The 27,527-nt window shown below is 33.0% G+C and overlaps 1 protein-coding gene and 11 non-coding genes across 12 annotated transcripts; 9 read left to right on the top strand and 3 right to left on the bottom strand.

Annotated features, from left to right (window-relative positions):
* Nucleotides 1–1,348: 1,348 nt before the first annotated feature.
* Trnay-gua (transfer RNA tyrosine (anticodon GUA)) lies at nucleotides 1,349–1,436 on the top strand. The gene is given in 2 exon segments: nucleotides 1,349–1,385; nucleotides 1,401–1,436. It is a non-coding gene; the product is annotated as a tRNA-Tyr (tRNA).
* A 1,478-nt stretch (nucleotides 1,437–2,914) lies between these two features.
* Trnay-gua (transfer RNA tyrosine (anticodon GUA)) lies at nucleotides 2,915–3,002 on the top strand. The gene is given in 2 exon segments: nucleotides 2,915–2,951; nucleotides 2,967–3,002. It is a non-coding gene; the product is annotated as a tRNA-Tyr (tRNA).
* Nucleotides 3,003–4,520: 1,518 nt separating this feature from the next.
* Nucleotides 4,521–4,607, top strand: Trnay-gua (transfer RNA tyrosine (anticodon GUA)). The gene is given in 2 exon segments: nucleotides 4,521–4,557; nucleotides 4,573–4,607. It is a non-coding gene; the product is annotated as a tRNA-Tyr (tRNA).
* Nucleotides 4,608–5,373: 766 nt separating this feature from the next.
* On the top strand, nucleotides 5,374–5,461 carry Trnay-gua (transfer RNA tyrosine (anticodon GUA)). Its single transcript is given in 2 exon segments — nucleotides 5,374–5,410; nucleotides 5,426–5,461. It is a non-coding gene; the product is annotated as a tRNA-Tyr (tRNA).
* Nucleotides 5,462–6,227: 766 nt separating this feature from the next.
* On the top strand, nucleotides 6,228–6,315 carry Trnay-gua (transfer RNA tyrosine (anticodon GUA)). Its single transcript is given in 2 exon segments — nucleotides 6,228–6,264; nucleotides 6,280–6,315. It is a non-coding gene; the product is annotated as a tRNA-Tyr (tRNA).
* A 1,881-nt stretch (nucleotides 6,316–8,196) lies between these two features.
* Trnay-gua (transfer RNA tyrosine (anticodon GUA)) lies at nucleotides 8,197–8,284 on the top strand. The gene is given in 2 exon segments: nucleotides 8,197–8,233; nucleotides 8,249–8,284. It is a non-coding gene; the product is annotated as a tRNA-Tyr (tRNA).
* Nucleotides 8,285–11,688: 3,404 nt separating this feature from the next.
* Nucleotides 11,689–11,776, bottom strand: Trnay-gua (transfer RNA tyrosine (anticodon GUA)). The gene is given in 2 exon segments: nucleotides 11,689–11,724; nucleotides 11,740–11,776. It is a non-coding gene; the product is annotated as a tRNA-Tyr (tRNA).
* A 2,514-nt stretch (nucleotides 11,777–14,290) lies between these two features.
* Nucleotides 14,291–14,378, top strand: Trnay-gua (transfer RNA tyrosine (anticodon GUA)). Its single transcript is given in 2 exon segments — nucleotides 14,291–14,327; nucleotides 14,343–14,378. It is a non-coding gene; the product is annotated as a tRNA-Tyr (tRNA).
* Nucleotides 14,379–15,501: 1,123 nt separating this feature from the next.
* On the bottom strand, nucleotides 15,502–15,589 carry Trnay-gua (transfer RNA tyrosine (anticodon GUA)). Its single transcript is given in 2 exon segments — nucleotides 15,502–15,537; nucleotides 15,553–15,589. It is a non-coding gene; the product is annotated as a tRNA-Tyr (tRNA).
* A 1,559-nt stretch (nucleotides 15,590–17,148) lies between these two features.
* On the top strand, nucleotides 17,149–17,236 carry Trnay-gua (transfer RNA tyrosine (anticodon GUA)). Its single transcript is given in 2 exon segments — nucleotides 17,149–17,185; nucleotides 17,201–17,236. It is a non-coding gene; the product is annotated as a tRNA-Tyr (tRNA).
* Nucleotides 17,237–18,146: 910 nt separating this feature from the next.
* On the top strand, nucleotides 18,147–18,234 carry Trnay-gua (transfer RNA tyrosine (anticodon GUA)). Its single transcript is given in 2 exon segments — nucleotides 18,147–18,183; nucleotides 18,199–18,234. It is a non-coding gene; the product is annotated as a tRNA-Tyr (tRNA).
* Nucleotides 18,235–23,177: 4,943 nt separating this feature from the next.
* On the bottom strand, nucleotides 23,178–27,192 carry LOC128168481 (zinc finger and BTB domain-containing protein 49-like). The gene is made up of 2 exons (XM_052834671.1): nucleotides 27,039–27,192; nucleotides 23,178–24,270 (listed from the first exon to the last, which is right to left on the bottom strand). The coding sequence occupies exons 1-2, from the start codon at nucleotides 27,077–27,079 to the stop codon at nucleotides 23,364–23,366; spliced, it is 948 nt and encodes a 315-aa protein (XP_052690631.1). The 5' UTR covers nucleotides 27,080–27,192; the 3' UTR covers nucleotides 23,178–23,363.
* Between the last annotated feature and the right edge of the window lie 335 nt (nucleotides 27,193–27,527).

Raw genomic sequence — 27,527 nt, 5'->3', positions numbered from 1 at the left:
ACAGGAGATTAATCTAATAAAATGATCAGGGTTTTTTTCGTTTCTGCTCTAACCGTTATCGACATACATATAATCAGCGTTCAAGGACGTATATATGAGGACAATTGGCCAACGGGTTTTCCTGAGTTGGGTAAACAGATAAATTTGCTCCCTTATAACCCTAGTTTCTGAGAGAGATGTCGTGATGAAACCTTTAGATCACAGAGTCCTAGACCACCCTTACTCTGACTCTGGAGAAGTAACAATTAAAGCCGACCACAACGGTCACTTGACTCATCCTCTCGACCACGCCCCCTTCTCCACCATTGATTCTCCCCCACGGTCCGGCAACTTGGCGGCATCCTGTAAACCAATGTATTGACAACAGAATCAAACACGGAGCAAATCTTTTGTCAATAGCATGAAATAGTCTTCCAATCAGAAAAATGAGAACGATTTGCTCCTGTCTGTCCCTCTTCAAACACTTCAAGGGTCTTAAAAGCGTTTGATGGAGTGGCTGCTACTCATCTCTGAATGGACCATCCATTAGAACTGACAAGGATTATTGCGAGTATAAAAGACGACTCCATTACGGCCTCTTTTCCGGCTTGTAAGTTGACTTTTGTCAACAAAGGGTGTATATGACGCTACTGAGAGGAATCTAATGACAATTTGGAACGGTGAAGAAAATCCCTGCTGATAGGCAATGACCCTTTGGACGCCGAGTCCTAAAGCTTAACTACAACAAGCCGATTCGTGAATTCTGGAATCGGGTCTGACTCTTTGGCTCCCCAATGTCATTTGTCATATTTTGACACTGAGTCACAGATTTAAAGAAATAATTTGTTTTTACATGTATTTAGATAGAGCAACATTTACTTTTACATTAGAAAAGTGTTCAACTTATCCATCCAAATTTACCTGCTAACATCAATACCTACATATTTAAATGTCCATTACACAAAAAAGCAAACACAATTGAATGATCGCAATAAGTTTTTCATAAAAACGTTAGTAACCCTTTACAACTTGAATTTAAAGAAAATAAAGACTCAATTTAAACTTTAAAATGTATTTTGTATCGTGTTTCCAGATCCACACAATGTAAAGTAAATAACCTCTCGTACAAACAGTTAACAAATGTTTAACTTTACATAAAAACAAGCATTTTTGTGGAGAAGAAAAACAAATAACACTTGTTCTGTTGATATATATAAGATTTCTGCCTTCACATGTGAATGAACTGCTCTAATCCTGTGTGAATATTAGCGTACTATGTCTCTAGTAAAGAACAATTATCGACCCAATAATTGGTTATTGCTTAACAGAAATATATATTTAAAAATCAATTGCTTTTAATTACTTTTATCCCGTGATAGCTCAGTTGGTAGAGCGGAGGACTGTAGTGGTAGATAACTGTCATCCTTAGGTCGGTGGTTCAAATCCGCCTCGCGGGAGTAATATTTTTTTATCCATTACATGTATAAGTAACCCTGATGTTGCAACTGAGAAACGTACTCGTAAATGCTGTTTAGACGAAGTCTGCTAATATTGAACATGATGCATCTACATGAATATGTTAGTCAGACACGTGGTTGTGTTTGTTTATTATTTTCCTCTGTTGACTGTTATAATTGTCACCTAGTCAGGTGACATAAATATTCATGGCACGGTTTATGAGAGACCGTAAAAGTTATTGTGTACTAGTAAAACCGTTCGGAGGCTCTGTTTCGTGCAGTCAAGACACGCTTGTCATGAACGATTGTAGCGACGAACTTCTCTAAGAAAGAAGCGAAACCAACCAAACTAAAAAGGAAACTGTTGGAAACCCTTCACTGGATATTGCCGACGTTGTGAAGCTCGTCACGGTTGTTTTGCAGACCAAGTTTCACAGTTTATCAGGTCAGCTTAAAGCAGAACAGTGTAAGTCTATCACTAAGAAATAATGAAGGTAACCGTGCACAGTAAAATTATCTGGGGTCTATGTAAACTGGAAATTATAGTTTTTTTTTTTAACTCTAAAAGACAGCGTGTGAGTTACAGTTATGAGAGGATTGCGTAATAAACCTAAAAACGCGTCAGAAGCATATTCGAATAGCTGATTCCTCTCCAGTCAGGTGGAAATCAGTAAATGAGCAATAATCAAGAGAAATTGCGGACAACTCCGATGACGAGAAGAAAATTCGAAGTGCGGAAAACCGCGCCCTCCGACAGAACAGGCGTTTTCATCCATTTGGCACCTACTACAAGACTCTCCCAGCGGCGACGACAGGATCGGCACCTCAGCTCAGTTCTTCTGTGTCTTCTGCTACTACATTTCAGTCATTGGCATACTAGCAACAGCCTTTCTGTGAATTTGTTTTTTCAAAAAATTTAAACTTATTTAGAAAGAGCAATACATTGTATGTCCTTTACTAAGTATATAGAAAAGTGCTCAACTTATTCGTTGCAAATTGGCCTACTTAAATGGATACCTATGTATTTAAACGCCCATTACACGGCGAAGCGAACACATTTAAAAGAACGCAATCAATTAATCACAAAAACGTAAGTGACATTTTACAACATGAATTTAAAAAAAAATTGGGACTCACTTTAAACTTTATAAATGTATTTTTTCGCCGTATCTATATCTACACCATGTTAATTAATTATCTTGTTGACTATGTCCTCCTACAAACAATTAACAAATATTTAACTTTACTTAATACAAGTATAACATAATACACTTCTTGGTGTTTTTTTTAGCAGAAAACAAATAACACTTTTTCTGTTTATATAAACTGATATTCTGCCTCCACATGTAAAACTGCTCTAGTCCTGTGTGAATGATAGCGTAACTAATCTCCAGTAAACAACAATTATCAACCAAATAATTTGTTATTGGTTAACAGGAATACATATTAAAAATCAATTACTTTTCAATATTAAATATCCCGTGATAGCTCAGTTGGTAGAGCGGAGGACTGTAGTGGTAGAAAACTGTCATCCTTAGGTCGGTGGTTCAAATCCGCCTCGCGGGAATAGCATTTTTTCCTCCAATACATGTTGAAAACCTTAATGTTGTAACTGAAAAACGTTCTCGTAAATGCAGTTTAAAGGAACCTTGATAAAATTTAAAATAAAAGTTAAGTACTTTTTAATGATTATTAATGTTACTCAAACACGTGGTTGTGGTTGTTTATGCTTTTCATCTATTGACTGTTATAATTGTCAACTAGTCAGATGACAATATTCATAGCACGGGATATGAGTGATCGTGAAAGTAATGTCACGTTGTAAATTTTGAGTGTACAGAATGACAATTAATTATACAAAATTACGACAATGACAGTTATTGTGTACTAGTAAAACCATTCAAAGGCTCCGTTTTGTGCAGTCAAGACAGACTTGTCATGGACTACTCTCGCGACGAAATTTCTCTATTAGAAAAAGGCGAAACCAACCAAACTCAAAAAGTAACCGCTGGAAACCATCCACTGGATATTGCTGATGTGGTGAAGCTCGTCACGGGCGTTTTGCAGACCCAATATCGAAATTTATCGGGATGTAGCTTAAGGCAGACCAGTTTGAATCTATCGCTAAGAAATTAAACGCATGGCCCAGTGACGTGTGCATTAACTGTTTTTACCCAAGGCACTGGAAAAGCAACTGTCCCAAATACACAGAGTCATTGATAAGTATAAAGGTCATAATGGTAATTCTATTATTGCTCGCCAGATGAAATGCTTTCAGAAAAATTATTTAAAGCAAAGTTCATTGATAAACACAAGTTAAAAAGAATCTTTATAAATGGAAAGAAATTGGTACAATTCTCTTCGAAAGTTATTGAATCTGGCTATGAAATTCCTTTTATTTCAAATCTACCGACAATGTATTTTTGTAATAACAAATCAGCCATTCACAATGCTGAATTTGTTCCTTCAGAAATTTCACATTTTTTGAAACATAAACATATATAGAAAGAACAATATTTACTTTTACATTAGAAAAGTGCTCAACTCATCCATTGCAAGTTTACCCGCTAACATGAGTACCTATATCTTTAAATGTCCATTACACCATGATTACAATGACAGAACATAATCAATTACATATACAGACGTTAGAAACCCTTTACAACAGGAATTTAAAGAAAATAAAGACTGGATTTAAACTCTGTAAATGTGCATTTTTCGTCGAATCTAGATCTACACCATATTAAGTGAATGACTTGTCGACTCTGCCACTCGTACCAACAATGTTGAACAGATGTTTAATTTTTCAAAATAAATACATGTATATTAAAATATTATCTAGTAGAAAACAAATAACACGAATTGAATGACTTTAAAATATGAATGTTGTTTAGATTCATTCAATGCGATTGGTTGTTCTGTTGATATATTAAAGTTCTGCATCCACATGTGAATGAACTGCTCTAATCCTGTGTGAATATTAGCGTACTATGTCTCTAGTAAATAACAATTATCGACCCAATAATTTGTTATTGCTTAACAGAAATATATATTTAAAAACCAATTGCTTTTTTTAACTTTTATCCCGTGATAGCTCAGTTGGTAGAGCGGAGGACTGTAGTGGTAGATAACTGTCATCCTTAGGTCGGTGGTTCAATCCGCCTCGCGGGAGTAATATCTTTTCATCCATTGCAAGAAATTGGTACAATTCTCTTCGAAAGTTATTGAATCTGGCTATGAAATTCCTTTTATTTCAAATCTACCGACACTGTATTTTTGTAATAACAAATCAGCCATTCACAATGCTGAATTTGTTCCTTCAGAAATTTCACATTTTTTGAAACATAAACATATATAGAAAGAACAATATTTACTTTTACATTAGAAAAGTGCTCAACTCATCCATTGCAAGTTTACCCGCTAACATGAGTACCTATATCTTTAAATGTCCATTACACCATGATTACAATGACAGAACGTAATCAATTACATATACAGACGTTAGAATCCCTTTACAACAGGAATTTAAAGAAAATAAAGACTGGATTTAAACTCTGTAAATGTGCATTTTTCGTCGAATCTAGATCTACACCATATTAAGTGAATGACTTGTCGACTCTGCCACTCGTACCAACAATGTTGAACAGATGTTTAATTTTTCAAAATAAATACATGTATATTAAAATATTATCTAGTAGAAAACAAATAACACGAATTGAATGACTTTAAAATATGAATGTTGTTTAGATTCATTCAATGCGATTGGTTGTTCTGTTGATATATTAAAGTTCTGCATTCACATGTGAATGAACTGCTCTAATCCTGTGTGAATATTAGCGTACTATGTCTCTAGTAAATAACAATTATCGACCCAATAATTTGTTATTGCTTAACAGAAATATATATTTAAAAACCAATTGCTTTTTTTAACTTTTATCCCGTGATAGCTCAGTTGGTAGAGCGGAGGACTGTAGTGGTAGATAACTGTCATCCTTAGGTCGGTGGTTCAAATCCGCCTCGCGGGAGTAATATCTTTTCATCCATTGCAAGAAATTGGTACAATTCTCTTCGAAAGTTATTGAATCTGGCTATGAAATTCCTTTTATTTCAAATCTACCGACACTGTATTTTTGTAATAACAAATCAGCCATTCACAATGCTGAATTTGTTCCTTCAGAAATTTCACATTTTTTGAAACATAAACATATATAGAAAGAACAATATTTACTTTTACATTAGAAAAGTGCTCAACTCTGCCATTGCAAGTTTACCCGCTAACATGAGTACCTATATCTTTAAATGTCCATTACACCATGATTACAATGACAGAACGTAATCAATTACATATACAGACGTTAGAATCCCTTTACAACAGGAATTTAAAGAAAATAAAGACTGGATTTAAACTCTGTAAATGTGCATTTTTCGTCGAATCTAGATCTACACCATATTAAGTGAATGACTTGTCGACTCTGCCACTCGTACCAACAATGTTGAACAGATGTTTAATTTTTCAAAATAAATACATGTATATTAAAATATTATCTAGTAGAAAACAAATAACACGAATTGAATGACTTTAAAATATGAATGTTGTTTAGATTCATTCAATGCGATTGGTTGTTCTGTTGATATATTAAAGTTCTGCATTCACATGTGAATGAACTGCTCTAATCCTGTGTGAATATTAGCGTACTATGTCTCTAGTAAATAACAATTATCGACCCAATAATTTGTTATTGCTTAACAGAAATATATATTTAAAAACCAATTGCTTTTTTTAACTTTTATCCCGTGATAGCTCAGTTGGTAGAGCGGAGGACTGTAGTGGTAGATAACTGTCATCCTTAGGTCGGTGGTTCAAATCCGCCTCGCGGGAGTAATATTTTTTCATCCATTGCATGTATAATGAATATGATGCATCTACATGAATAAGTTAGTCAAACACATGGTTGTGTTTGTTTATTATTTTCCTCTATTGACTGTTATAATTATCAACTAGTCAGGTGACATTCATATTCATAGTACGGGCTATGGGTGACCGTGCAAGTTATTGTGTAATAGTGAAACTGTTTGGAGGCTCTGTTTCGTGCGGTAATAACGACTCTGGCTTTGAATTTCTTTATAAGAAAGAAGCGAAACCTACGAAACTCAAAAAGAAACTGTTTGAAACCCTTCACTGGATATTTCCGACGTGATTAAACTCGTCACAGGCGTTCAGCAAACCCAATTTTACAATTCATCAGGTCAGCTTAAAGCAGAACAGTCTGAGTTAATCACTAAGATCTATTTTAAAAATTAAATCTGAAGTAATCTGCACAGTACGAGTTTAACGCTGAGATTTTCGAGGGTCTGTGTCATGTTGTAAATTTTGAGTTTACTGGGTGGGTGTAAATACAAAATTTACAACATGACAACTTTGTCATGTTGTAAATTTTGTATTTACACCCACCCAGTAAATTCAAAATTTACAACATGACATCTGTATAAACTGGAAAACACCAGCTTTTGACACTAAAGATTGCGATTCAGTTACTATAATTAAAAATGAATTGCGGGAAAAAATAAAAACGCACCAGAAACATATTGGAATCGCTGATTCCTCTCCAGCCGGATGGAAAACAGTAAATGATCATCAATCAAGAGAAATTGAGACCAACTCAGATGACAAGAAGAAAATTCGGAGTGCGGAAAACCGCGCCCTCCTACAACAAAATCAAGGGTGGAATAGACGTTTTCACCCATACAATACCTACAAGACTCCCCCAGTGGCGGCAGCTTAGCTTATTTCTTCTGTGTCTTCTGCTACGACATTTCAGCAATAGACATACTAGCAACACCCCTTTCGTAGCATATATGCACAGCGTCAACCAAAGCTTAGGGCGTTGTTCTTCAACTGTTTCCACAAGACACTGGAAAACCAACTCTCCCAAAAACAAGTCACAAAGTCAATGATACGTATAAAGGTTCTATCATTGCTGACCAGGTGAAATGCATTAAGAAAAATCATTTAAACCAAAGTTTAAAAATAAATGATGGAAAACGGAGAAAAATTGGTACAACTTCATTCAGTTTGAAAGTTATTGAATCTGGTGATAAAATTCCTTTTGATTCAAATAGACCTACAATGTGTGTTCGTAATATCAAATTTGCCATCCACAATGTTGAATTTGTTTCCTCAAAAATTTCAGACTTGCTGGAAAATAAAACTTTTTCAGAAAGAGCAATATTTACTTTTACATTAGAAAAGTATTCAACTTATCCATTGCACGTTTACCCACTTACATGAGTATCTATATATTTAAATGCCCATTGCACAGCAAACACAATGAAAGAACCCAATCAATTAATCATAAAAATTTTTAGAGAAACCATTTTCAACAGGAATTTAACGAAAATAAAGACCCAATTTAAGCTTAATATATGTACATTTTTTTGCCGAATCTAGATAAGTATATACTAGTAACTTGTTGACTCTGCTCTTCGTACCAACATTAACACCCATAAACACAGGTATATCAGAGCACTATTTAGCAGAAAACAAATAAAACTTAAGAATTGAATGACTTTGAAATATGACGGTTATTTAAATTCATACATTGTGTTTGGTTTTTCTGTTGATGCCTTCACATGTGAATGAACTGCTCTAGTCCTGTGTGAATAATGTCTCCAGTAAACAACTATTATCGACCCAATAATTTGTTATTGCTTAACAGAAATACATAAATTAAAAAATCAATTGCTTATCAATATTAGATATCCCGTGATAGCTCAGTTGGTAGAGCGGAGGACTGTAGTGGTAAGAAACTGTCATCCTTAGGTCGGTGGTTCAAATCCGCCTCGCGGGAAAAGTATTTTTTCATCCAATACATGTAAATAACCTCGATGGTTTAACTGAAAAAACGTACTCGTAACCTATGTAGTGAAAATTATTTACTGACTTCTTAAAAATCAATCGTAAGGAATAGATTTTAATACTTGTGTTGTCCAAAGTCAATCTTTATGATTCTTGATTTGAGGAACAAATTCCATAACTTAATTATTTATGACGTTAATATATATCTCTGACCATTTTTATTTCTATTCCATATTATGATCCTCACACCAAAATACACAATAAATATCTTACGGGTAGGTTGAGACTTCTGGTTATTTTTTTTTAATTCTGACTTTGGGCATTACAAATACTGATTTAATATGAATTGGTATTTTGGGGACTAGTTTAGAACTTTACAGTCCCAGACTCGCTATACTCCCGAAGGTCAAGGACCAGGAAGGGGGGGGGGCATGTCACGTGGTTGTATTGAGATCACCCCACGACAACAGAACTAGTTAATGATTTTAAATAATTAAAGGCTAAAATTGACCGTGGTTGTCCTCTCTATCTATTCAGAGTTATTGATAGCATTAACTTTTTTTTTTTACCTTTACTTATAGATTTAAAAAATATATTTATTTGTATTCTTTTTTTTCTTAATGTTTTTGCCAATTTTATTTCGTACTTCATCGCCTTTACTAATCATAAATTTGAAAAAGATGAAAAATATCAGTCTTAGGTATTTTATAAACGGATACTGTTGTTCTAAAATATATTTGATGAATTTCAGTTACCAATATTCAAAATTTTCAATTTTATGAAGAAAGATTTCTGTAAAGAAAAAGAGTATGCAGTTTGCTTAGAGCGATAAAAATATTTGATTAAAGGCTGTTTGATATATATCACGTGATAGCTCAGTTGGTAGAGCGGACAACATTTTTACTGTTCTTATATTGTTGGAGGCCCTGATGCAAATGTATCGGCTAATTAGAAAAATTACATAACTCTTCAAGAAAGCATTCCGACAAATGGACAGAATTTATAAAAAGTAATATGTAGTTTTTAGTACATGTCCCCTGTTAAAATATTTTACAAATTATTGGTACAAAAATAATTAAATACCAACATCCTCTATCAAATATGTTATGGAAATATTGATTATTCCGTTGTTTTATCCAAAAGATAGGCTACAATTTTGGAGTTTTATAAACCGTCTGAAATTATTGAACTAGATTTGAAATTTTATCATAATGCAATAACTACACAGGAACAATTGTATAAAGTTGGTAAAACAAAATCAAGTTATTGTCAAATTTTTCTCAATACAGAACAAATATATAATACATTTATTTATTACATGTATTTGTCATAAACTACATGAACAAATTCGTTGTTAATCATTTAGAAACATTATTTAAATATATAGATGTAAATATTTTAATACTTTAAGATTTAATGAGATGTTTTTCTCATCATTGACAAAGAGTATTTTTTATACTTTCTTTGTATTAATATGTATTTATACTTCTCATTATCATTATCAAAAGTCAAAGAAGATGGACGGTACTAACTTTTGTTAATACATGTTAAGACAATCATTAAAAATGTGTTAGGATTAGGGTAAATCTTAAAAAGAAGGGCTCAAATCTTTTCTTGGGAAAATGTCTTAGAACAAAATTCATCTTTATTTATTTAAATATAAAAAAACCCTGTAAAACTGATCCATGAAAAATAGTAATCTGGTGAATACTAAAAGTTTTAATGTTTACCTATTTTAAAAAACAAACAAGCAAAAACAGTAAAAATCAAAAATACTAAACAGGAACAACAGATTGATAAAATGGCTAAAATTGTGTTTAATCATGGGAAGACATCGTGAAATGTTTCTGATTTAAAAATTGGAAAAAAGAAAAACATTCAAAGTGAAACGAACCCCCCCCCCCCCCCCAATAATTGTACTATAAATTCTTTTGTTTACACGAACTGCAGTCCATAATTGTCATGCATACACAATGTACAGTGCACATGTAATACCCAAACTTTTCTAACCTTTTTGAAAAAATGAAAAACATTTTATTGAATTAAACTGTACATTAATTGATTATGGTCATTATTGACCATAATCAATTAATCATTTGTTCATAAATCAAAGAGATGAATGCAATGCAGATATTAATTGTATGTCGATTCATACCATTGTCAGCGACAAGGTCTTGATTTTACAGTGTATTTTTCACACATGTTTAATGCAAGAGAAATTATTTTCCCAACATACATTGCAGAACTGATAAAATACATGCATTGCTATTCTAATTCATATAATTGAATGAAACATAATTGTAATACATTGTATATTCGAACTTATGAAGGATTTCTTTATAAAATATTTTCATTAAAATGAAAAGATGTAAAACATACTTATATATATATGTATATACTTATATGTAAATCACACATTGCTGAAATTAAAAAAATTAATGTGTTTTACTGAATCTTGACATAAGATCAAGTTATGACATTCTGGCAACTAAAAAGTGACTGACTGGAAAACTTAAGGGTCAAATATTTTTCAGCTATATTTATATTCAGTGTATAATTCCCCTTATGTTTGCATTGGAAATCTGCGACGCTCAATTTTCTATGAATAGACTTAAGTGCTAATTCATGCGCCATGAGCACAGATACAAACGTCTTCACGTGTTTTGAGTATATTTATTTTATCAAGATTAAATGAAACTTTTAATCTTACATAACCAATTTGATATGTACTTTTGAAAAACAATAATTAATATTAAATTTTTCACCACAAAGTTTCGGGCACTATAATTTTTGTCTCGGAAGCTAACTAAATAACAGGTTGATATGGCTGTTCCATGTATGTTTCATATTCCTGACTAAGAGCGCAAATAACGGCTTTATAGGGGCGATACACAATATTTCATTTAAAAAGACATCAGTATGAAAATATAAATATAAGCATTGAATGCTTATTTTTGGATGTCGTCGGTTATATAACACAGCAAGCGGTGAAGACAAACTATCATACTGCGCTAACGCGCGGTTTTCAATTTGTGTGCACCGCTTGGTGTGTTATAGGACTGACGGCATCCAAAAATAAGCAGTTAATGCATAAACATTTCACAACCTTTCAGTTTTATTCAGTTGACTGAATGGCACAATATTTGATCTGTTAAAGGCTGGGTATTCAACAAATTACCCATCAGATTTTCCTTACATTTTTAGAAATTATTTCTTTTGTTATGATTATTATTTTGTAAAGAAAATTTCTATTTATATCAGTTTTTGACATCGAGTATTTTCCTACATCTTTTTACAGACCTCTTCTTTTATAGGAGATCAATAGAGTCAAAAATGTTGTTAGGATTATCCAGCCCTCTTAATGTTGAACATCTAGAGATGGGAAAAAAATACTATTCCCGCGAGGCGGATTTGAACCACCGACCTAAGGATGACAGATTTCTACCACTACAGTCCTCCGCTCTACCAACTGAGCTATCACGGGATGTTGGTATATCTCATTACCAATCTTTTTAATGAAATATTTTGCTGTCAGCGAATTGCTTGCTCCCTTTCTATTTTTTTTTTTTACCAAGGTGTAAAAACTAATTAATCATACACAATGAAATGATCTTAATTAATACAACACAACATGATTTTGTTTATTCGCTGTTGTGCTTGAATTTTTTACTTTTCATTTTATTGTGGTATTTTGTCACAGAGGTAATTATTAACAACAGGTAATCATTACCGCACTGGATATTGTTATGACTATCAAATTAAAAAAAATATATATATATGCTGGATTTTTCTCTTACCATTGTCTTTCATGCTGCAAAATAGTATAATTATTAGTGATGAAAAAATCCCTAAATGATAAAGTTTTTAAATGCTTCAAATAACCTCACAAGAAAAAAGAAATGCGCGGAATCTATATCATACAACATTGTTATTTCGCAATGATATCTAAAACCTGATACATTAAGCCCTCTTAGATTTTAAGATTTCCTAAAGTTGGATAAAATTAATATGAACAACAAGAGAAAAATAGTTAGAAGATAAACATTTCTATTATGAAAACAGTACAGTAATAAAGTGGGTTCTCTTAAAGGGGCATGGTCACGATTTTGGTCAAAAATTATTTTTTCGATTTTAATGTTTACATTGCTTTAGTAAGGCAATTTTAATAGACAACCAAAATTTGAGTGTCATTTGTTGAGTCATAAGCGAGTTACAGAGCTTACAATTCTTCGCTATGTAAAACAATGCGTTTGTTTACATTTTGAATGTTGAAGTGAAAATTCCAGTTTTAGACCTAAAATGAATGTGTTAATCATTAGGAACTGTTTATTTATGCTTAAACTGAATAATTAGATAGACAAACTAGCTTTAAAAAGATTTTTTACTGGTATATTGAACCTATGTAAACAAAAACAGGACACGAGCCTTGTTTACATGACGAAGAATTATAAGCCCTGTATCTTGCTTAAAACTCAACGACTGGCACCAAAATTTTATTTGATCACTTTTTCATAGAAATACTTCTGCCGCGGGGTGCTCTCCAGAACACCATGTAAAATAATGTAACCTACTTCCTGGTATACCGGTATAACCCAGAGGGACACAGCCAATGTGGTTAAATGACCAAACATCTCTTATGTTAGAATTACTTCTCACAAATTCAACACTGTAATGCCTTTGATCATTATTCTCTAAAGAATGAAGACTTATTTCATTTAAAATATATTTAGGAACAGTATTATTGTGTTTTAAGGCAACTAGAAGGAAAAGTTATTCTAGTATGAAATAGAGATAAATATGTAAATGTGGACGTCATTTTCCCTAATATCATTGTCCAAGTTTAATTTACAGCAAAAGTTAAAACAATATTTTTAAAAAGATCATACACATGTCAAAAATGTATGATGTTATTGTGAAGAGTGTATTGCTAATTACCAAAAGCAATACCGTTCATAGGTTTAAAGTATACATATGAATTGGTTGAACAAAAATATGAAGACATATAAATACTGGTAAATAAAATTGGGAAAGTAATGTATTATAATGAGTATGATATGGTGAAAATGGGAAAAATAATTATGATAGTAAACATGATAACAGAGGGACCCAGACACGATTTGAGATGACAGTTTTATTGTTTATGTATTATATGGTTTACACGTGCATCTTGAATAGTTGACCAAAGTTTAAATGTTTGAAGTCAAGTAATAAGTTTGATACAGAGGTAAGAAATCATTGTTCTGTAAACAAAGCTCGAGTCTTATATTTGATTTTAATCTGTTCATAAACAATATTATCAGCAGAAAAGGCAACATTTAATTGAAACTTAAATGTACACAGTAACATGACTCCAGCTTTGTTTAACAAAAACAGAGGATTTCAAACACTGCATCTTGCGTCCAACTCAATATTTGACTTTCAAATTTTGAGGAAGCATTAATAGTACGCATTTTTAAAATTCAAAACATTAAAAACGGAAAAAATAACATTTAAAAACGTGAGCTCCAATTGTGTTGAAGTTCCTTTAAGATTTTTTTTTAAATATGACTTAAACACAGATTGTTTATCGATCAATCAAATAAAATATTAGTGTAACGAGGACCCTAAAGGTAGAAGAATTTTTGTACAGTGTATTAAATTTTTTTTTTACACACACGTTTCTTATATCCTTGTAGAATGGACAGGTAAGAATAAAACGAAACTCATCATCAATCTGTGTTAGTAAACATGGTTTATGAAATCTCTCGTTTCTCTGAATATTATAAAAATCGTTCAAGCTCAATCTTAAGTTGATGAGAAGAGATAAATGATATTTACGTATGATTCATTATACTCGATAGTACACAATGAACTGTTTTGATGAATGTAGAGTAAACGCCGATGTAAATGATAACTTACCTTAACCTAGTAATTAACAAGTATTTCATATTTTCATGGCTATTGCAAGGAAAATATCTTGAGATATAAAAAAAAACCCACCTGTGATTTAAAATAATATCCCGTGATAGCTCAGTTGGTAGAGCGGAGGACTGTAGTGGTAGAAAACTGTCATCCTTAGGTCGGTGGTTCAAATCCGCCTCGCGGGAGTAGCTGTTTTTTCCTTTTTGATGTTAAGTTTTTCACTTTTCACTGAATTTTTGATCTTGCTTAGAATTAGTCTGATATTTCATTTGTATTTCAGCTAGCTTTACCAATTCGGGCTGAGAGACCGCAGAGCTGCAGTTCCACACTTACAACAAACTCTATATTTAATTTAGGGATGTATTACGTGAAAATTGTAATACAAAATATATCCTGAAACAGATATCATTTCATATATTTCAGATGTCATTACTTGCCTCTGAATATCTTTCAATTATCCTCACCAGGTGCGTAAAGTGAAACGGGAGGTTTGTTTACAGGTAAAAATGGCGACTCTTGATCCGAATGGAATTTAATATACTTCACTTTCCGGGGTCAGTTACGTTGTTTAAGAAAACGTTTAAAGTGAAGTGGTGAATCAGTACTTAAATCTCTCGGGAATATTTGGTTGGGAAATATTTACAGAATGTACAAGTATTCCTAAGATAGTTTAATAAGTCCAAAACAGTGAGCAACTTTTTGACCGCAATGTGTTTTGTATAGATGGAATTGTAGCTATACGGTCTGGTAACCAGAATTTCCCGTAGAGATACAGTTCTAAAGCTATTTGCGTTTTAGTATAGATATCTTTTGGGTAAATCAACAAGATAACTTAAGGTGTTATGGGACATATCCATGTTGTGATTTACTATTCATCGAAATTAACATTAAAATCAAGTGTAATTTTATAAATAGTTTCTTTCCCAAGTTTGTCACCTAACAGCGTAGTACAGTTGGTTAAAGGGTTCACTACGAATGTGTAAGTCATGAGTTCGAATCCCGTTGGGATTTTAAAATATTTATCTTTTCAAAAATTTGTAAAACGAATTTTTTGGGTAAAATATTGTAAAATTTGAAAATTCTAAACCGGTGAAACTATTTTAATTATAACGTACTTTAATCCACATTAAGGTGCTATGGTACATATGTCGTAAAGTACATAATAGTAAAAAATACGTCCACCGGTTTGGATTTATATCGACAGACGTCCCATTCAACCTGCAATGTCATATGAAAGTTATGAAAACTACATATTTTTATATTGGGTATTGGGTATATTTTACAAGTAACCACATTAAAAAGTACTAATCCCGCGAGGCGGATTTGAACCACCGACCTAAGGATGACAGTTTTCTACCACTACAGTCCTCCGCTCTACCAACTGAGCTATCACGGGATAAGTATTTGTGTATATCAGATTATTTTTCGTCATATATTTACCGGTAGACTTTTTTATAGCAGTGTTGACATAAGTCGCATATGGGGTCAGCGAACGCTATCAATCATTCACACCGGCGAACATTAAGTCATCAAAACACTTCATTTACCTGTGCAAATAAACACTTCTATATATAACTACGGGACGGTTGATAAGACAAAATAGATTTTAAAATCCTTATACATGTAATCAATTAAGTTTGGCGTATGACGGAGATCCTTTATGTGAGGAATTTAAAAAAAAAATGATTCATTTACAGATTACTTTTGAACTACTTTATATCGGTGATCTGGCTAGGACTGTCAAAAACACATGTTTGAGTACGAGTATATTTATTTTGACACTATAAAGAAAAAAAAACTAAAATGACTAAAGGGGAGAACTTAACCTTAGTGAGATCCTCCGACATTGGATATAAGATCAAATTTGAAGTATGAAATTTGCCCCCCCCCCCCCCCACACACACACACACACAACTGTGCACTTTATATTCCATTTGTTTTACGACTAATAAAAAATGCAGCTGCTTTTATAATTTTGGTCATCTTGTAAAATTTGTGAAATTAAGAAGATGAAAAGAAAACCTTTTCTTTCTCGCATTTGTTTAAAAAATGTAATACTACAGATCTTAAAATTATCTGATTTACATATGTATCTATCAGTTAATTTAGCCAACATTGTGACCATCAATCAAAATGTTATCAGACAGAATAAAAAAAAAATCTACAATGTTTGCGGTGTATCCAAAATGTGGAAGGAAAATAAAACATTGAGAAAAGTAGTAGCACTTAAAATATTAGAGTAATTTTTGCATTGGTTTGATAACTTGACGGCCACACACTTGGTGTGTTCCCGTGAGTCGGGAACTAGGAAGTACATGGGACAAATCACGTGGTTGTCCAGAGATTGCCCGTCGGCAGCAGGACCGAATATTTGTGGGAGAGACTTTAAGTATATATTTCAAATTGCGAATATATATATATATATATATATATATATATATATATATATATATATATATATATATATATATATATATATATATATATATATATATATATATATATATATATATATATATATATATATATATTCAGTGCGTTTTGGGTTCCCTATTGTTACGAAACATGTTATTGAAACATTTTGAAACTTCATTAACAAGGATAACTGTTGATATACTTGCTGCATGAAAGATAAGTTAAAGGTACTATCCAGCTACATGTGTTATTGATAGACTAATATATAACAGATAACAATTAATTTATGAATACAGCTAATTACGGTCTCTTATAAAATACCCTCAGCTGAAAAATTTCAGTGAAAGAAAATATTGAAAAACACAACAGCAGTTAAATAGAGATAAGTTGTGGGTCATTTTAGATCCCTTGTAACAGACCACATGCATTCTTCTGTATATGATAGATTGATTATTTTGTCTTTAAAAAAGTGAAAGGAGAAGGCAATTTTCCAATAGGCAAAATAATTAATATAAAGGTCAACATTTTTCATAATTATATCCCGTGATAGCTCAGTTGGTAGAGCGGAGGACTGTAGTGGTAGATAACTGTCATCCTTAGGTCGGTGGTTCAAATCCGCCTCGCGGGAGTATAAATATTTTTTAATGAGACCCAATGCCCACACATCGTAGATCCAAAGACTAGTACAAACCATGCTTTTCGGATTCAGTGTATAGATTTTGTATCTTTACGAAGAGACCTTTGATTTTTCTCTTTATTTATAAGGACATGTACATTTTTTTCATTTATGTTAAAATCAATAATAGGATGCATTTACATCTATGTTAAAATCAAGAATAGGATGCATTTACATCTATGTTAAAATCAAGAATAGATGCATTTGTTACGTGTTTATCATTAACCTGATTCTTCTCTAGATGTCATTTCTATAATTTTATAATAATGTAAATTTTTTCACAATTTTTTTTTACGAACGATAATTAGCCACTCAGCATTTCAAACATTAAAATGCACTTATCATGAAACTTTTAAAATCTAGTTAAATTAAAAAAATGTACCCTTTCCCTTTAAAAGGTGATTTGAAAAAAAAATAATTATTTAAATAATTGGTAGCTATATAGTAATACAGAGTAAAATACATGTACTAATTTTCTACCTCGTTTTACTCCTCCGAACTTTTTTTCTTGGCTACTTTTATGAAAATTAGATAAAAGCAAATTATAGGATTGGTGCATTCGTTACAGATGGGTACATGTAGCTATATATTTAATACACATTATGTACATGTACGTGCGTTGATTTTAAATTCTGCAAATATTAATATTTTTCCTTCCTCCAAAGTTGAAAATTAAAAGAGAATTTTGAACATGTTTACATGGATGAGTACTGTGGTGGCATTGTGGTCTATGAATAACCTCCGGTCATAGAGACCACTTCCTCGTGTGACGAATGATTTATTGGTTATTTTTACCTTGGTAAAAAATATTGCACAGGGCAACAAACTTATCTAATTAAAGGTATTCATTACTGAATGTTATCCCGTGATAGCTCAGTTGGTAGAGCGGAGGACTGTAGTGGTAGAAATCTGTCATCCTTAGGTCGGTGGTTCAAATCCGCCTCGCGGGAATAGTATTTTTTAAAATAGATCTTCTCCCACACTTTGCATTTGTATATATAAATAAATACTATAACAGTATTTTTCGTACACTAAATCTATCTGATATCTATTTTATTTCAAATAGATGTTAATGAATGCTGTTTTAAAACATTTCGGCTATTTGTTTTGATAAAAAAATTAATTGTTAGAGCAAAAAAAGTTCCTTGTGCTCAAGTTTTCATTAGAATGATGATTAACTTTTAAACTTTAAATGCAATGCTACTTAAAAAAAGGTATTACTTTATGCATAACAGAAATACGATACGCATTGAAAGCAAGCATAATCTATCAAAAGAACTATATTCCCATCATTTGTAGGATTTCTATAAAGAAAAAGAAATTAAAATTGATTCATGCAGAGATTTTATTTTTTGGCATTACAACATTACCATAATGGATAAATAAGAGATTAAAACATGGATACCCACCTTCTTTTTAATGTAATTCAGATGAAAAGGGCTATATTCAATTTACATGCACCTTATATATATATACATGTATATTTTTTAGAATGCATATAATATTTATCAGTAAAGTGACAATTCGCGATCGTCTCCAAGATTTAAAAAATTATCAGGTATTTTGGTGTTTTTTTTTCTAATCATCGAAAATGGTGATTGTGGTTATGCGTTTATTTAATAATTTTTTTATTTTTTTTTTGGGGGGGGGTAACTTGAATTATAAAGTATTAACTTTCCCAATTGCATTTCCTAACATTTAACCAAAAAAAGCCCCAAAACAAACAAACAAACAAACAAACCCCCACCCACCCCCCCCCCCCCCCAAAAAAAAAAAGAAACACTCAAAACAGAGAAAATAAAACTTTTTCTTGAGAAATAAGAGAAACTGACAGAGTAAACCACATTCAGAGTAAAAGTCTTTCTGTGATCGATAACAATTCAGGATAATTTTCGAGTACATGAATTAGACCATCGTGACTGGCTTAACGTTTACATAAATAACTCAAGTAAGTTTTCCAACCTCAACAAATTCATTCCTCCATAACAGAGCTATAAAAAAACCCCACTAAATACATCGATATACATCTTAATGAATTAAAGAATAAAAGTAAAACCTATGATATGAAAGTTATCAATCTACTGTAACAGCTGAAAGTAGGAATACTGCCATTTTAAATTCAGGAATTAATGTAACATATGTATCCCAGACTAATGAAGACCTTTTGTCAATTAAATTCAAACGATTGAAATACAGATTCACAAAATGATATGAACAAGCCTAAAATCAAACTTCAAAAGGAATTGCTAAATTTAAGATTTGTATTTTTTAACAGCTATTTAGAAAGTTAATGCATTTGGTAGGTTGATAGAAAAATCGGCTACACTTGCGAATATCTGAGTAAACGAACTGATTTGAACTCAAAATATTGAAGTGCAAATGCAAGAAATGTTCTTTGTATTGCAGAGAAAGAAGCAAATCCATTCTTCTCAATATTCAATTATTACTGTATTTATTTCAAATCACTTTTAATCATGTATAAATTTGAAACTTTTAATTCAGTCTTTCGGATAATGGACTAGGTGTAAGTGTTGAAAAGCGTGCCGCCCGTCCCCAGAACAAACTGCTTTTAAGATGCGTTCGGTGATAAGGTGGTATCGACCTCTCAGCGCGTACACCTCTCTCAAGTGGTCGCGTGTAGCCGCCATCCTTATCCGCCATCATAATATAGCTCCTTGTCAAAGGCTCCTGAATCATGATTGACTGTTGTACCTATCGCGTCGATCGATCGGCCGCGTGGCTGAAGGTTCTCTCCCTGTCACCCAAAACAAAATATTTAAATTCAAATCGGTAAACGGTTATGACTTTTCCCCGTACATGCCCAAGATATCAAATAGAATCGCCATCATTATGCGAATTCAGCCCCGTTTACGAAGCTCATTAACGGCAATTATCTATCAATTTAAGGTATTTTATAGCGGTGAGGAAATGTTGTTCGAAATGGAAGGTGAGAGAGGCAGTGATTAAACAGAAATCAATGTTGTGTTTGATCAGCATAAAATTTAGTTTGTTTTATCTTTGTATTATGATAAATGCTCCCGAAGGCTTCACCGGAAATGACACACGAAATAGGATACGGCTCACGCCTAAATTGTCTAACTCGGAGCAAAACGGACACTCAGTGCAATACCGGTTGATATTAAATAGAGGAATCGGACACGCTTGGAAAACAGTAATAAATATGTGTTAACTACTGTAAAGTATTTCAAAGTCGATTGTCATCACAGAAAGATAACGAGTTTAATTAAACGCCATTAGCTGCTGAAAATGAACGGCAGGATCTCTGATGTAGCGAATAAACCCGGCCATTAATTGTAAATTAAAGATAACTAGATAAAAAGACATAACATATCACAGGCAAGTTTCAGCGCTAAAAATCCCTTAAGCCATGTTTTAAGTTTATCTTTAGAAGTAAATGTCTTTATCATTCTGTCAATTCTCGTGGCGGAGTGATAATTGGGGGAGCGTAAACAGGCAGTGCGCGCTTTAATTATCTATCGCTGGTTGTGCATCTCTCTGCTCGTTGCGGGCGACATCAGTTAAGATATCAGGAATGGCGAGAAGCGAGGGGCTGCAGGTTGTACGCGCTGAGAAATCTGCACATTAATTAAATAGCACAATGCTATAATGTTTCACCCAAATTGATAACAGAAATACTCACAGATAAACCTAAAGTACTTTTTCATTAAATGATTTTTTTAAATAAAAAAAAATCAAACTCATATCTTTTTCATTTTTTGCAGCTGATTCTGACTGTCAACTTGAAATGTACTCTGTCTTTTTTTTCTGATACTTATAATGTTGCATCCAAGAAACAAAAAAAAAGAATAATGGTAAAAGAGGTTTGGATGATATAAATTTGAAAGATTACTGTACAATAAGAATTTATTTCAAGACCGTATACATTGCACGCCTAGAACATGCGGTTTTAATTTTTGGGTTATTAAGATATTTAAATATAAATTTTGGTGTTTTACATTGAAACTCGTTTAAAACCCGTCAATTGTTCTCAATCAAAATTTGACAAATATCAATTTTATCATAATTGTGATATTTTTTTCTCCAGATTACAGTAAATTATAACTTCTTTTATTTATTGCTCTTCTAAAAATTGATTTTCCCAAAGATTTGAATTTTTCACTGGTTTATAGAACACCTTTACACTATCATTGATGCACTGTATTAATACTAATTGGTGCACTGTATTAATACTGCTGAAATTGGCAGAAAAGTTACCAAATAAAACACGTACAGCGCTCAATATTGTAAAGAGAGCCATCAAATAACTAAACCGATATACTTAAAATTTCCTTTGTAAAAGAAAATAAAATACGTTCCTCTTTCTTTGATTCTTTTAAGATCCTCTCGTGTCACATGTTTTTCCTAACTAACTTTTATTTAATTTTCCTAATTGTAAATTAACTTCATCCGTTCTCCATTAATTGCAACTAACTAAAAAATTATCTCAAACTGATTTAGATGTTAACCCCTCCACTCCATCCAAGGATTAACCCATCTCGACAGGTAATACATGTACACATATACTGTCTATATCACAATTCGGGGTCTTTTTTTACACTCTGCATTCTTATATACATGTACATATTTGGTCAGCATGAAATGAATGTTCGGTATGGCGACCCAAAACTCTGAGTCAAAATGTTACAAGTTAAGAAAGTATCAGAGAGGGCATTACGTCATACAGACGAGAAATCAATAATAGAATTTTTCATTAATATTAAATTCAATAAATCATGGTATGTGTTTGAAATTTGAGATCGAATCGACAACTTCTAAACTATACATAAGTTGGTTCCTTTGACAATTATTTGATTAGAATACATGCCAGTTAAGTATACTATAAATATACTCGACACTGTTAATTACGTTAACAGAATAAAGAATTCGTCATTGTCATTGCTTTGATTGGAGCCACCGTCTTTAATTAGATGCTATTAGTTCTATGACGTAGGTGATTCAATTATCAATATATTTTAATCATTGACCTCGTCTGGTTGATTTTAAGTACCTACTTTCAGGACTACAGAGGCTGAAACTGACATGTTTTCTTTCATGTAAACATTTTGTTTTCAGTTCGTACCATACTAAACAGCAAATACGGCGAAACTGACAAAATGTAATTTTTCATGTATTTTTAAAGCATTTTGTTTTCAATACATGTATACTAAACCGCAAACACGCCGAAACTGACAAAATGCCTCCTTTCATGCAAACATTTTTTTTTTCAATTCGTGATCACAGAGATTATCTTTTGTCAGCAGACAACACTAATTCCAGAAACAGGATGCATCTGAGGTCTCTGTGTTCCCTCTTCTCTACTGTCACTCATTGATGTCACTAAAACATGTTTTATAATATGACACTAGCTCCAAACAATGGCGGGGAGCTGGGACTCTTCTCCACTGGGGACCCGATACTACCCCTCACAATGGCGGGGGCTTTGTTTTCATGTTTAGTCCCCTTGGTACACGAAAAAACTAGGTTTTAGTCATTCTTGTTGCATGCTTCTGCAGGAGTGAAATCTGAGACACAATCATTTGAAAAGGACACTTTCATTTCGGGCACGCGGTATAATAATGCGTGTTATCATTTAATCGGGTTCGGCATTACAACCCTACGCAACTAATACCCGGCAAAATAGGGCGGGTAGCAATGTAACTAAACATTCCATGCGTGGTATCGCATGTCTTTAGTTATATCAATACAATATCAGGCTCAAATAATTAAGTACGAGGTCGTATTTAACGTCAAAATCCTATGTCTGGATTAGTTATTTTAATACACTAGTAATCAGAATTTTCTGAGGAGGTATGTTTGCATGGTATTATGATTAGCCCCTTTTGAAAATGCAAAAATATAGGTACGATAGAAATTGTTTGTTAATAAATCACTTTAATTTAATACAGTAATAAATCTCACATAGTTGAAATGGTAAAATAACAAATTCACCCACAACAGTTAACATACACTGAAAAGTGATAAAGAAAATCAACAATCTCCATCGTCCTTAAGTTAGTTATTAATATGTAAACAGTCACCGTCCCTCTCGGCCCAAAATCTAGTCAGTATGGACGTTTATTTCTTCGTCCTCACTTTCTGAACAAACCGACACGTCTATGTCTTCTCCTTTCTCGCACACTTCTTCGCCCTTTTCCATTTCATTTGGACTCACAGCTCTCTCTAACCCGTTATCGTTGGACGCTTCATCTGAAGCGTCTTCTTGACGCAGATGGACTTTCCGATGACGCTCAAGATTACTTTTGTGGCTCGTGGCATAATCACAGACTGTACATACAAAGTCTTTTTGGCCGTTGTGTACCGAAAGATGGCGTTTCAGCAGTGCTTTCCTACAGAATCTGCGACCGCAATAGAAACACGTATATCCATGATAGTGAAATATCATCGAATGTTCCCGTAACGAGGCCTTAGTATTGAACAAAATCCCACAACATTCTAACAACTTGGAGCAAGTTTGGTGCATCGTCAGCATGTGGCGTTTGAGGTTGTTTCGACGGTCCGTGGTGTATCGGCACTGTGGACAGGGAAACAGTTTCCTCCCCAGGTTGTACTGTGAGCCGTAGGACTCGGAGAAAGACGACGTAAGGCTGGGGCTTTTGACATCCTTACTGTTTGTAGGAGAAACCAGGGACACGTGGGACTTCCGAATTTCCTCTTCTCTTTGCGTTTCACCGGACGTTGCTACTGGCAACCTTTGAGCTTGAACGGTAGGTGTGCTGTCAAATAGTTTTGGAAAACTGGCTTCTTGTAACCGTTTAATGTGTTCTTGAAGGTAGAGATTGTAAGCCGCTAGGTGATTGGAAGTAGCCGTTCCACTTCCAGTGGCGGATGTGACGTCAGTCAATTTCCATGGAGACGACGGTAGAAATCCCGGCCATGATGGATTAAGTGCACCAAACCTTGAAAAGTCGAATGTTGGCCTCTGTCCGCCATAAAGGGGTATAGGTCTGAAATGAAATTTTAAAACCGACATTAAGTTTTCGTAGGTCTGTGAAATTTAAAACTTTACCACTCAATGCTGAGCAGTGAGGTGCGAGATATTTCAGCTCTTGACGAGGAGGACGGAGACATCTGCTGGAGAGATTGTGTTGCTCCCTACGACAATGACGTCCCACCTCCACGAGAACTCGATCCAGTGAGACGAGAGCTTGTACGGCCTTTAGAAATTGTGGTATCTGTGACACACGGTCCTCTATAATTCCACACAGCCCCACCCAATCACCACACCCCGGAACGCCTGTCGTCGAGTTTAGAGTATTCACTATCATATTGTTTGGTTTTTTTTTTTTTTTTAAATTTTATGGTTACAGAAGAAAGACATTAATCACAGTTTATTGCTGTATTTCCCTGTTCTGTGAAAATATATAAAAAATTTCCCATGATAAAGGAATTAGATAATGTAAATAAGTTTCTATAAACATTTCAGAGCCTTTTGTTATCTTCAAATCTAAGACTATCTTTTACATGTATTCTAAATCCAAGAAACAGAATCTAATGGTTAAAGAAGACTTTTTACTTGATGAAAGCACGAAAAGTTATGTGTATGGACATTTTGATGCTAATCATTGTCAACGATTGTACCAATGAAAACTGTTATTCAATAGGCAAAATTCCAATTATTAATTTCATGAGATAAAGACAATAAAGTAAAATTGTGAATATTTATTACTTAAAAACATACTCTTTTTTTAAATACTTAGACACATACTCTTTCATTATTTAAAATATAGTCATTTTACAGTTTTTCACTGGTAAATTTATTCATTTAATGAAAGAAATATTAACGTTTATATATAACCAAATACCTGGAAAAGTATGGGATTATGAAGAAGTAAAAAAAATAGAGAAAATATAAATCTCGCATGACGACATTACATCCCAAAGAAACCTCGTAATTTGAGGAGCCGTGATTTGTTATTGAGAACTAGTGCCACGCAAATTCCCCACCCTACGCTGAGATCTAGAGGCAGTGCGTTATATAGTTTCCCTGTCTATCTGTCAGTTAAATTACTTTTTCCCGTTTAGTGGTTTCCCCAAAATTCTATTCCTTATGAAAATAACACATTTAAAAAAAATATGTGCAAAAGAAAAGTAAAAATATGCCTTAAACAAATTACAAACAAGGTATTTGTTTTTAAATATTTGAATTCGTAAGAGAGTAGTTTATATCATGTACATGTATTTATTAATTTTTTTTTTTTTACACTTGTTTTAAATTGTTATAAAGCCCATGAGAAACAATTGTGAATAGTTTTGAATTTCACATTAATGTAAATATATACAAATGTTTGCTGTTTGTGTTGTGTATACCGGTTTTGTTTTAACAGTTGACCATTGACCAGGTTTCCGTGGGGTAAGTGAGTAACCCCCCCCCCCCCCCCCGTTACTAGAATGAGTGGATTTCCGTGTGGTAAGCGAGTACCCCCGTTACTAGATTGTGCGATGTTGGGTACTTCATTCCAGAGAAGCCCACCGCCATTAATTCCCGAGACACTGCATTAAAAGTCAAATCAACGACTTCGCCGTGACACGGGGTTTTATATAAAACCATTGACCTTGGTCCCTGTTTGATGGATTCCTCGAAGGTCGCCGGGTTTGTAAGATGCGGGGTCAGGGGAACAGATTCGGCTCTTGGTTTTACACTGGCGCGCATTCGTCCAAGAATAGGGGATTGTTTTCCAGCAATATGTGAACAGAGACCCAGCTATTACAGGACATGTTACTGGGTGTCTGCCGATGTTTAGGGGTCGTGTGTATGAAATGGATGTCATATTGGCGCAATTAATCATTATGCAGAAACGTTGAAGTTAATGGTTGACATAAATGAACAGCGAGCTCTTTACCAGCCCAGATTTGTATCCAGTATTTTTTTTTAAAACCAAAAGTGAAACAAAATATTAAGCATTATCTTGTTAAAATCGTTCAAGAAAAATTTAAACACTGACGAAAATATGTTAAAAAATTATATCCTTTTATAATAATGTATTTCAATTCTACCGTTCAATTCGTTTCAATCAATTTCATTTGTCGTTGCTGATTTTTGAGTTGCTTGTAAAAAGCACAAAGCCGACAGATTTAAAATGTTTAGTGCATTGATATAAATATTAGAAAAAATGATAAACAAACAGTACCATAGACAAAAAAAATATTCAGCACATAGATAAAACAATATTGGTTTTGTTAAATTTTGAATTCCTATAAATAAAAAAACTGTAAAGAAAAATACCTGGGGATTAAAATGCAAATTGTTTTGATTAAAAAAATATTAAAAATATATATAGTTAAAAAGAAAATTTTATAAATGTAAATATTTTGAAAATCTATAAAAATGATGATACAGAAGAAAAAACCCAAAAGCAATATTAAATAAATTATTTTACTACATTGTCATTTTTTCATGGTAAATTTAAACAAGAAAATTAATTAGTGTGCAAACCAAAACCAGTTTGTTTAGATTGATTGAAACAGTGTACTTAAACAAAATAATTATATATATATTATTATTAAACAAGTAATTAACTGATGGAAAAATAAGATTTTCTGCATTGAAAGATTTTCTGAATTGCTAGTTTTTCTCTTCAAAACAAAATATTAATATAATCCAAATTATAGCAGTACATGTACATTTTTGTAAATGAATAGTAAAAACGAATTACAAACTGATTAAATTTATATTAAAATGATAATGAATATCTTAATTACAATTAAACCTTACCTAAATGGTGTGGAATAGAGAAAAACGGATCCTGCTTCCATGACTTCTCCGTAAATTGATGAAAGAGTCGTGATATAATATACAGAAATTAGCTTTCTATTGGGGACTACATGTGAACTCTATCGCTTTCATCGACGTATTTTACTAACGTTTTCTGTCAAATAAAATGAGATGAGTTTTAAAAAATTTACATTTATTACAGGGTAACAAAGAGGGAAACGCATCGAGTGAGAGTCGGAGTTCAATAGCCAGCGACCAATCACAACCCGCCTCTTGTCACGTGATCCCCGCTTGCAATATGGTCAATTAAGTCGGGATAATACGTCTGCGATACGTGAAAAATGTAGGGGGCGTTCCCGCGTTTGAGATTAAACCGATATAAATAGAGGCTTTATGATATGATTTCGTTTAATGCGAAATGACTCTGTAATTATCTTTAATCGTAAAGTAGAAAACTGAAAATTATAGATGCAAATGTGCAGAAAATAG

This window comes from Crassostrea angulata, unplaced genomic scaffold, assembly GCF_025612915.1.
Source record: "Crassostrea angulata isolate pt1a10 unplaced genomic scaffold, ASM2561291v2 HiC_scaffold_1, whole genome shotgun sequence".
Lineage (NCBI taxonomy): Eukaryota > Metazoa > Mollusca > Bivalvia > Ostreida > Ostreidae > Magallana > Magallana angulata.
The sequence above is the reverse complement of the archived record's forward strand: the minus strand, read 5'-3'. Positions and strand labels throughout refer to the sequence as shown.